This window comes from Cheilinus undulatus, linkage group 15 (assembly GCF_018320785.1).
Source record: "Cheilinus undulatus linkage group 15, ASM1832078v1, whole genome shotgun sequence".
Taxonomy (NCBI): domain Eukaryota; kingdom Metazoa; phylum Chordata; class Actinopteri; order Labriformes; family Labridae; genus Cheilinus; species Cheilinus undulatus.
In genome coordinates, this window is record NC_054879.1 from 5057105 (window position 1) to 5068559 (window position 11455).

An 11455-nucleotide genomic window follows, 5' to 3' on the forward strand; every position below is an offset into this window, starting at 1 on the left:
AACAGCTCCATGGTGTGGTGATAACCCATAATCATAGCAGCAAGTGCTGATAAGAGCAGTAGGGCTTTTGTCAGCCTCGGCAGGCTGTAAAATTTAATGAAGAGTTAGTTGTAAAATGATGAATTACTTATTCTAAAGTGAGATTACAGCAATTAAGGCAATATACTTATCTAGCATGTGTGTGTCTGTGTGTGTGAGGGGTCAGGATGGTCTGTGAGAAAGTCACACCTGAGAAAGCGGTGAAATCTAAGGTCAACCAGCCAGACAGCAAAGAAATAAGAAAGAAGGAAGTCAGGGAATGAAGAAAATATGAAAAGAAGACTGGAAAGAGAGAGGAAGGCAAAATGAAAAAGCATAAGTAGGAAAAACCCAAAGAAAAAAGTGACACACATAGAGAAAAATAAATGAATCGTGATAATCACATCTAATCTCTCTATTATAGTAGGCCTATTCAAAAAAAAGGACTTGTCTGAAACAGCAGTGCATAAATATAATTAACCTTTGGACGGAAACCCCGGCCCCTGCTGGCTTTGGCCAATCACAACAGAGCAAAGTTTATTGCGCTGGGGTAATTGTTCCGCTCCCTGTCGGTGTGACTGAAGTGGCTTTTACGCACAGAGCTGAAGAGCTGAGAACATCAGAAAGAAGACATTTCTCCAGAGAAGAGGGTTGGCTCTGCTCAGATTAACAGTTTTACCCAGCATGTTTAAGTAGAGCGCACTTTAAAGTTCATGACAGCGGGTTACCTCCTCACTTTACGCACAAAACTAAGTAAAACAGCACCAGCGAGACTTCCTGATTTCAGCTGTTGCTTATAGACGTCGTGGGACAGAATGACCACCACCATGGACAAAGCTCACAACTTTCGCATCGACGCGCTCCTTGCGCATGACGCGGAACACAGGACTGACAGTGACGGTGCGCCCCCCGGGCTCTATTACAGCAGGAGCCCCGGCGGAAGTTCTCTGTCGCCCCGCGGCTCACAGACACCTTCACCTCACTCAAACCCTACAAACTCCTCTCCAGTCCACCCAGGAGTCCTCTCCAAGTCTCAGCTCTTGAACTTATCCCAGTCAGGATTTGCTGCCCTGCAACAAGGGGGTCTCCTCGGAATGCACCCCGGCTCCATGTACCCTCTGGCGGCCCTAGGAGGCCAGCACCACGCCTTCATATACCCCGGTCTTGCGCAGCTGGTCCATCCGTACCCTGAGCAGTTGAAGGCGGCCACTTTGGCGGCGGCGCACCCGCTGGAGCCTTGGATCAGAGCCGGGATGATGATGCCCAGAGTGGGCGAGTATGGTGGTGAGTGAATCTCACAGCTTCCTGGATGATAAATAAACATTTTTATATTATAGAGTGGTAGATAACCAGAGCTGTCAATTCACTGATCAAGGGATGAAGTAAACCTCTCTTTAACTTTGTTTTTCAGCAAAATAGTAACTTAGAGTTTTTGAAAATATATTTTTACATCACTCAGACTACTCAGAAATATAAGCCAGTAATTTCATTCATCATAGTGTGCCTAAATTATTATGAACTTTAAGACTGTTCCATTGTGAAATTAGTTATTTCATCATATTTTTCTATGTATGCATATATTTAAAATTAATGTGAATCAAAGTGAATGTAAGTGCACTTCCCTTAACAAAGGCCAGCCTACAGAAACCACCATTTGTGTTTATAGTCAACCTGATTCAAATTAATATTTGTGGGCCTTTTCCTTTAATTTAGAATATATTATACAAAGATTCAGACCAGATAAGGTGTTCATGTTGCACCCGTGTGTCCCAGTGTTGAGGGTCCCTTAATGTTGTGATGCTCTAACAAGCTTGAGGACGATTTATGGCGCTACATTTACGTGCAACTTTTATGGTATAGGTAACGCCAGGAATAGACCTCCTACTTAATCAAATGATAACATTTACAGTGTTTTCATTAAGGTAATGGCCCCTCTGTGATAGTTTATTACCCCTCCAAAGTAATATTTCTCACCTCACATTAAAGCCATAAATGTGAAGGGACACTGAGAAAACAGGCCTGTGGAGTTCAAACAATGACGCCAAACCAAAACTGGATGTTTCTTTCTTTGTTATCGTCTCTCTCTCTCTCTCTTCACAGGCCAGGCTCAGGCGAGTTTGTTGGGGAAGTGTCGGAGGCCGAGGACAGCTTTCACCAGCCAGCAGCTGCTTGAATTAGAAAACCAGTTCAAGCTGAACAAGTACCTGTCCAGGCCTAAACGCTTTGAGGTGGCCACTTCATTAATGCTGACTGAGACTCAGGTAAGAGGCAGAGGCTTCAGAGTGAAATGGAGCCAGTGTAGCGTTGGGTCATAACCTCATCTCCATTTTAATTTTTATTTATTTATTTTTTTAATAAATCAGTGCAATTGGTCACCCTTTACATCTGTGAGGAAGTTTTACACATTTTAAACCAATAAAAGGTGTCAAAAAGATGCAGACTAAGACCATTCAGTGTTAGATTATTTGAAAAATATATCTTCTATTTATATATTTTGGAGGAAGGTTATGGCTCAGTGGTCGTGCTTTTTCAGATAATCCTCACTGAGCTATGTAGTTTTATTATAATGGTATATTACTTTAACCTCAGAGTCCCTGTGAAGATCAGGATTATACTGCAGGGATTCAGCACAATGTAAGTTGAATGTTAGCCTCGAGGTGTCAGTGTTAAAAGTAGCCCAATATAAAATTACTGAATGAAAACTTAAGCTATGCAAAATGAACAACAGCACATAATAGAGGTGCTCATCTTTTCCCACCATTTTTGAGTAAACAGGAAAATATACTTTTTTTTTTTATTGCATTGCAGTTTTTACAGGAAATAAGATGTAGCCTAATATTCATATATTTCCTCAAGCCCGTAAGTTATTTGGTCGTCAGAATCAGCCTGCATGAAAAAAAAGTATTTTATTCATTTATTTATAATAGGGTCATGGTCATGTAAATGTGCCAGATTGTAGCTATAGGCTAATTTACATCTCTGTCTGCTTGACGGTATATATATTTAAAATGTATATAAAGCATTTACATAATAATACTAATAATAATAATAATAATATTGCACTTTTCAGTACAATTAACAAAGTGTTTCACACAACATATACTTAATCAGAGCAGAGAAATAACAGACCGAATTATCCAAAGAAACAATCAGGAAATATTAAAAATAATAAGAGTGTGAGATCAAACATTAATAGTAAAAGAGTACATTCTGAGCATTTAAGCATTTTTGGTAAAAGTATGTCTTGAGTAATGAGGTAAAAGAAGGGACTGACTCTGGTGGTCTGATCTCCTCTGGTAGACTGTTCCAAAGTCCAGGGGCTCTGACAGCAAAAGCTTGATCACCCTCGGTTTTCAGTCTCGACCTTGGGACAGCCAGCGGAGCTCCAGGATCTCAGACTGTGGCCTAGTTCAGGGATAGCAGCTCAGAAATACAGCGTGGAAACGGACCATTTTATGCCTTCGAAGTTTGTAAAAGAATGTTAAAATCAATCCTAAAACCAACTGGCAGCAATTGGAGAGAGGCCAAAATTGGGCTGCTGCATTTTGCACCGTCTTCAGGTGGTGAATTGGTTGGTGTGGAGTGAGTTGCAGTAATCGAGGTGGAAGGAAATAAAAGCTTGAATTAGTTTCTCTAAACCTTTGGTTGACATGAGGGACAATAAAAACATAAAAATATACATAAAAGCAGACAACAAACAGAGACAACATTAACAGCACTTTAATATACAATATATAACATGTATGACTTTGCTCAAGACTGACCAGGAATAAAGTGACCTTTACAGTTAAAGTGCATTGTACAGATGGTAAAGGGCTATACCCTCCACACTAAGTTATGTTAACATAATTATATACTTAAAAGAAAGCACATATTTACATTTACATTTACATGCATTCTTTTTCTCCAGGTTAAAATCTGGTTCCAGAACAGACGTATGAAATGGAAGCGAAGTCGTAAGGCCAAGGAACAAGCATCCCTGACCTCCTCACTGACCGGCACAGACAGCACAGGGATGGATGTGCACAAGCCTCAGAGCGACTCACACAGCTCCAGTCTTGAGGATGAAGAAGAGATAGATGAGGAGGATGAGGATGAGAAAAGTTCTGTGGGCCCTGTAGTCTTTATGAGGCATACAGGAGGAGGACCAGTGAACTACAGCTCCTACTCAGAGGAGGAACTGGAGGAGGGAGGCCAAGGGACTAAAAGTGATGTTTTCCCTTAGCTATGATGCTTGGCATACTTTTATTTTATTCCTTTATTTAAACTCTTGTGAAGAGAATATTACACAAACAGGTGCACAAACATTGAGACATCTAGGGACGTATTGATGTATCACATGCCGTGAATCAGACCTTCAAAATTAGCACTAAATATATCAACTCCTGCACATCAGCTTTGATAAAGACAATAAAAGAAATGTTATTTATTTCAGACAACAAGGACAAAAAGTGAAAAGCCTCTGCCCCTATCCAGTCATCTGTGATAAGCTTATTTATCCATAAAAATTCACGCATTTACTGACTTCCATTGGGGTTAATAGCACTTCAGTGGACAACAGTGGACACAAACAAATCCATAAGCTTGTTGTGTTATTTGTTAAAAGTGCATCCCTATCTGTTACAGCTGACTGTCGAATATTTCAAAACATGTCATATTATTGACTTGAATTCTTTGTTTTTACCCAACTTTATGGCCAGGATTTTTTATAATAAATATTCAGCTGTGTTGTACTGTATACTTGAAACTGCAAGTTATTTTATTGTAATAAGTTAAATAAACGCACACAAACACAGACAAATGTGCGCACAAAAATAGCTGCAGGTGCTGTATAGTTCTTGTAATGTACTGTTAATATGACAATTTTCCTGTATGTTGTGTCTTATGTTGTTAATTTCATTTTAATATTATAGGATTTAATATATGAAATAATGTAATTTTTGCTGGTAGAAATGTTGAATTGGAATAAAAATGAATTCTTATGTTTTGAGTCCAATTAATTCAGACTAAAAATGATTTATAACACACAGAAGTTACATCAGGTCCTGCTCAATATTTGAAGCAATAGTTTCATTCTTGTTTGTATTTTGTTATTTTTATCTTTATGTTTGTTTTGTTTAATTAAATTAAAGAGTTCATGAAAAGTTTTTTTTCAATTAAACTTTATTCAGTGTTCTTTTACAACAATACTTCTAAACATAGAACATTTATGCAAAGACACATACTGTACATACAGACAGTATTCAGACCCCCTTTACTTTTGTCAGTTTTCTTATGTTGCAGTCTGATGCTACAGTAGAAGAAAATCCTTTTTCTCATTAATCCACTCTCACTTCCTTATCATGACAAAGTGATTTTTTTTGCAGATTTATTGAAAATAAAAAACTGAAATATCACACTGAAACAAGGATTCAGGCCCTTTGCAAAAACACTTGACATTTACTGTAGTTCAGGCTTATTTCTCTTTATTTTTGCTGAGATGTTTCTACACCCTGATTTGAGTCCACCTGTGTTAAATTGACTGGATATGATTAAAAAGGCACATACCTGCAGAGCTCAGAGGCAGGAGTTTTGCAATGCACCAATCTGAGGAAGGCTACAGTAAAGTTCCTCTGCACAGAAGGATCCCACATTTAGCACAACCAGGACTCTTCTAAGAGCTGGTCACCAAACTGAGCAATCGGCGGGAAGGGCTTAATAAGAGAGGTGACCGAATGGTCACTCTGACTGTGCTCCAGAGATCCTGTGGGGAGATGGGGCAAAGATCCAGAAGGGCAACCATCACCGCAGCACCCCACCAATCTGGGCTTTATGGCAGAGTGGCTAAATAGAGGCCTCTTTTCAGTGCAAAACACATGAAAGCCTGATCTAAGTTTGCAAAAACACCAAAATGAAAGTCGACTGCTTGAGGCTGCAACATCACAGAGTAAAAAATATTTGACTCAAAAATATTAAAATGTACTTTTTTGTGAGTGTTTGTATTACCAGCCACTGCCATAGTTGGAAAAAAAAAACAAATTCAGTCAAACATTAACCACGCCCATTTAAGTTTTAACACAGCTGCCATCACTCATGGGTAATCTTGGCTGCAGCTCGTTAGCTGTAGCTGCAGATAATCGTTGGTAACCAAGATCTCTGACCTGGTGATAAACTTCCAGACACCAGGGTACTACAGAAAATAATCAGGTGACCTGGCTGCTCTTGTAATTTTTCAGTCTGTTTTTTGCCTTGTCTAACTCCCTTTTGTCTTCTTTTTTTGTAGTGTCTCCATATCTCCACCAGTGATTCTGCCAACAACAGCCAGGACTACGGTGGCCGAGAGGTCTCACACAAATGCAAATTCAAAATGCTTTGCAAAAAGAAAAAACACGACATTTGACAAAAACACAAAAACAAAAGTTCACAAAACTTGCTGCAGCGCATGAATACAAACACTCAGCGCCGCGCATGGATACATAAACTCGGCACAGCGTCGCGCATGGATACATAAACCCGGCACAGCGCGGAGGCAAACAGATTCCACAACAACACAAAAATACAACAACTTGGCGCAGCAGATGCAAATAAAAAGTCAGGTCGTAACGGAAGTGGGGCCATTATTAGGGATGGACCTGCTAACATGCTAACATGCTAACCTGCTAACGGCTCCATTAGCAATAAAGTTATGTACAACACCGCTACTCAAAATAATTACTGTACTCACAGTATGTAATTTGTAGGTATGTTTTCCGTAATTTTTAATAACTGTAACTTCCTGTACAGTTTACTATGTATGTAAACAACTATCTAAATCAAATTGATCGAGTCCATTCATTCATCTGACAGCTTACGTCATGCATATCAGACCCCAAACGTAGCTGTCCGCACTGTTTGCCAGTTAAAATTACATCTAAAACTTAGCGATTACAAAATAAAATGTACAAGAAGTGGAGCTGACGAATGAACAGTGTTTACTTATTTTAATTACTCTGTGTCTTCAGTTAGTTTGCGTTGTGGTCCGTAACTTTATTGCTAACAGAGCTGTTAGCAGGTTAGCATGTTCGTCCCTAACAACGGCCCCACTTCCGTTGTGACCTGACTTTTTATTTGCATCTGCTGCGCCAAGTTGTTGTATTTTTGTGCTGTTGTGGAATCTGTTTGCCTCCGCACTGTGCCGAGTTTATGTATCCATGCGCGGCACTGTGCCGAGTTTATGTACCCATGCGCGGTGCTGTACTGAGTTTATGTATCCATGCGCGGTGCTGAGTGTTTTTATTCATGCACTGCAGCAAGTTTTTGTATTTGTGTTGTGAACTTTTGTTTTTGTGTTTTTCTCAAATGTCGTCGTGTTTTTTCTTTTTGCAAAGCATTTTGAATTTGCATTCCTGTGAGACCTCTTGGCCACCGTACAGGACACCATTATTTGCACTATTGTTGTATGATAACCTTTAATCTTACTGCCTCAGCTCATGCTCTATTCCTGGATTTTTGTCATACGTTCATCACCATTGTTTCTATAATATTGGAGCACTATGTCTAATACTGATGTTCAGGCAAAACAACTCTTGTTGTTCATTTATAGGTAGAAAGGTAGCAGAATTATCTGTTAAGAGAAAAATGAAGCTCTATATAGAGAGAAACCTCAATCTACTAAGGGTAAGCTACAGCTCCACATAAGTGTTACCTAATTATATATGGAGAAAAAAATGTTCTGTAACGAGTGGAGAACATTTCTATGAGGAATGAAAAACAGCTCTGAAAGGAATAAATACAACACTGTAGTGAGTCAGTTGCTGTAGAATTGTTTTTATTTTGTCCATTATGAACACATAATCATCATTTAGAGTAATAAGAAAACTTTTTAGAGTAAAAACAACTCTGAAAATATTACTCTGCAATCACAGTAGATTTTACCCCGTTGTACTGTGTTGTACTGTGTTTCAGCAGACACCATTAAAATGAAATGGGGGGGAAGAACTACGGACAGGCATTCCTGAACTTTCATGGAACAGAGCTTTGAGTGGGTGAATAAAACGTCTGAATCTGATTCTGTTCAATTTCTTCATGGCGTTCGTTACAGTAAGGTCAGACCGGCCAAAATACAGCCAGATTTAGGTGAGACGTGTGAGCGCTGCAGAACTGCTACAGCAAATGTTTTGGGCGTTTCTCAAGATGAAAATGTTTTGGACATCAATATTTGAAATCCTGAATGAAGTCTGCATCTACAATTAAAAAATCAAATATTCCCATTTCAATCAAGGAAGATCAACCAAGAAATTCTGTCATGTCTGGGACCCTTTACTGCTTTATTTGAACAGTCTTACTACCCTCCCCTCTTAATAGCTTGTTATCAGAAGCGTAGAGCACTAATACCTGAACCAATGGACACATCTCCATTTTCCTTACTTAATTCTTTAAATTCATTATTCATGGTTTAGTTGATTTATTCCTGTGTTGTCATAACACTGCTGCCATCATTAATCATGTCAGTGATCTATGTGGTCATTTATCTATTTAAATTATTTATTTATGGATTTTGTGGGCATGGGGTTTGTTCACTATGTCTAAAAAATCAATACAAATATATGGAAACAATACTTACTGTGAAATATGTGAATCATTCTTTAGAGTTTGATTGGAACAGCAGTGAATTCTACATTTGAGCAACCCTAAATCTATATTTTTCCTGATGTGTTCATGGAGGTTGGCTATAAGTAATATTCTACTTAGGGTAAGATAATCCCCTCGGTACCATATTACACAGCCTCAAGGTCCTATCAGTGAGGGACGGAGGAATGCTACAGCTGTTTTAATAGGAGAGTAGATGGAGGCGGTCTGCAGGTTGAAATGTCTCCTAAACTGATGGAGTGATAAATCACTGGACAGGAGTGAAACTGGCACGAGGGTGGGCGGGTGGAGCAGATAAAACAGACCTGCGGCTGACTGGGCTGCAGGCTTACTCCATGTGAACCCAGGTTTCAGGGCTAGAAGTAAGTTTTCATCAGTCTAATGTAAAATAGACAGTCAATTTAGCTGAGTGAATTCTACTCAATTTGAATACAATTTTACTCTGAAAAATTTAACATTTGGTCCCAGTCTATTTGGAGTAAAATTCACTCTGCTTGTCGAGTAATGTTTTCAGAGTTGTTTTTACACTAAAAATTATTTTATTTAACTCTAAATGATGATTATGTACTCCACAATGAACAAAATAAAAAAAACTCTGCATCAATTCTACTCACTACAGAGTAATACAGGCCATAGTTTACTCATTATAGAGCTTTTTTTTCTCAATATAAAGAGCTATTTAGTCCTTTCAGAGCTGTTTTTCATTCCTCTTAGAAATGTTCACTCCTTATGGTACAATTTCTCCTCCTTTTGGAATTGGGTAATGCTTATTGTAGAACTGTATCTTACTCTAAATAGATTAATCTTCCTCTTTATCAAGAGCTACATTTTCATCTTAATAGGTAATTCAGCCTTTCCACCTATAAAGGGCATGACAACAAAAGAGGTTTTTTTTTGCTTATATATATTAGACATGTTCTTCTTATGTTACAGAAACAATTGTGATGAACATGGGAAGGACCCAGGAGCAGAGCATGAGAAGAGGTAGTAAGGTTAAAGAAGTTTATTTGACAACATCAGTGCAAATGATGGTGAGCTGGCTGGTGGTTGGCACAATCACTGGCTGTGAGATGGAGACACTGCAAAAAAGAGGACAAAATGGAGTTAGACAATGCAAAAAGTCACCTAAAATCACTGGATTATCAAAGGTTAAAGAGGAGCCAGGTTACCTGATGAGAAGCTGTAGTACACAGGTGTCTGAAGGTTCATCACCAGGTGAGGAGGTCTTGATTGCAAAGGATTAGCTGCAGCTGGGATACCTCACAACCCTAACCCTAACCAAAGTAAGGTTTATACCACAGCTGCCCTAAATTAACAGCATTGGTAATTACCAAAATCATTTTTTATGTTTCTGCAATGGTTAATACACCAAAATATAAATAGATTCAGGCACCACTTTCATTTTTACAACATTAATTCATCCAACCATGGACAATGGAAGGTTCCTCCATCTTTCCATATCCTTTCTACATTTACCAAACAAAATGCTCAAATTCTTAGTCAACAGAGATGAACACACTGACGTGATCTCAACCTCTAGGTCTATCATTACTTTTTTACTAGGGGTGTCCAAACTGTGGCCTGTGGTCCAATTTTGACTGGCCTGCAGAAAGTTCAAGAAATAAAATGAAATACAGCCACATTAGAATGTCAAGCTTGTGCTGTATTGTAGTATTTTACTCTTAGTTTAGACAAGGGAAGCACTAATGCTGATATTTAGCCCAAAAATTCATTTTAGCTGATAGACTGATATCAGTATAGAGTCAATATTATCAATATACTATCAATATTTAGTGTCTGAATGAATGTTAAGATGAGCCGCCAGCGCCTCCCCTCTTTGCTCTCATCCTGACTAGGGCCAGATCCAGGAGCAGACAGGACCACTTTATGTTGTGGCTAATAATGGAAAGCTCTAATGTAGGCCTTTTTTAAGTAAGGAAACTTTGCTCTTTATAGAGTGCAGTGGCCCTGAAAAGGGCCTTTTGTCTGTGAAGTACTGTAGGGTTGGTCACAAGTAAATGCCTCTAAGAGCGCTTGGCAGCCTCAGAGGGGAACTACCAGGTGAACCTCTCCCTCTGCGGCATCAGTAACCTGGTGGACTTTTTGGATCCCAGACGACCTGCACTTTCCATGGACACTGAGTCTTCAAGGTAGGAGGTTGGGGCTCTGTTGACCTCAGGAGGTTCTGGAGGATGAAGGTTGCTTTCACACAGGCGTCTACATGTGGAGATGTTTCTCCATCACCTGCCAGAACACCCAAAACCTGGAAACAAAGATCCCAAATGTGCACTCTACCCCCAGCAGAGCCCAAGACACAGTAATTATATATTCATATATATATAAAACACATGCATGGGGTATCCTGCCGTGTGATTCTGGGAGCCACAATGGCAAAAACAGCATCAAAGTGTTCCTGAGACAGCCTGAAGAAGTTCCTGAATGAATGCAGTCAGCTCCTGGCGCTGATGCAAGAGTGTTCTCATCCAACGGGAAGAGATATTTACGAAGAGAATCATAAACATCAAACAAGTTTGAAATTTACAATTCTAGGTTGTAGTGCCTCTGGCAGAGTACCCATAACAACCATTGAGAGCGAGCAGACGGGGTAGCATCACAGACAGATCGTATGTACTTTCACCGCTCACAACCATAAACACAACGGTACCTTAATTTCAGCCATGATTTCACCCCCAGTCTTTCCCATGTTTTATGATTTTGCTGCACCTGTAACGCATGCCAGGACAGCCTGTTGTGGAGAGACAGCAAGACGGTATCGACAGACATCCGTGTTTTGTATGTATTTAAAAGCCACTTACAAGTCTGGAATTAT

At 39.4% G+C, this 11455-nt stretch overlaps 1 protein-coding gene across 1 annotated transcript; it reads left to right on the forward strand.

Annotated features, from left to right (window-relative positions):
- The first annotated feature begins 645 nt into the window (after positions 1-645).
- On the forward strand, positions 646-4902 carry LOC121522956 (motor neuron and pancreas homeobox protein 1-like). Its single transcript, XM_041807664.1, has 3 exons — positions 646-1302; positions 2119-2279; positions 3929-4902. The coding sequence occupies exons 1-3, from the start codon at positions 834-836 to the stop codon at positions 4241-4243; spliced, it is 945 nt and encodes a 314-aa protein (XP_041663598.1). The 5' UTR covers positions 646-833; the 3' UTR covers positions 4244-4902.
- Positions 4903-11455: the final 6553 nt, after the last annotated feature.

Bases quoted from the DNA above. Each gene is read 5' to 3' on its own strand.
- LOC121522956 (XM_041807664.1), top strand. From the start codon at position 834: ATGACCACCACCATGGACAAAGCTCACAACTTTCGCATCGACGCGCTC. The intron at 1,303-2,118 runs GTGAGTGAATCT...CTCTCTTCACAG, and splicing joins CAGAGTGGGCGAGTATGGTG to GCCAGGCTCAGGCGAGTTTG. The intron at 2,280-3,928 runs GTAAGAGGCAGA...CTTTTTCTCCAG, and splicing joins TAATGCTGACTGAGACTCAG to GTTAAAATCTGGTTCCAGAA.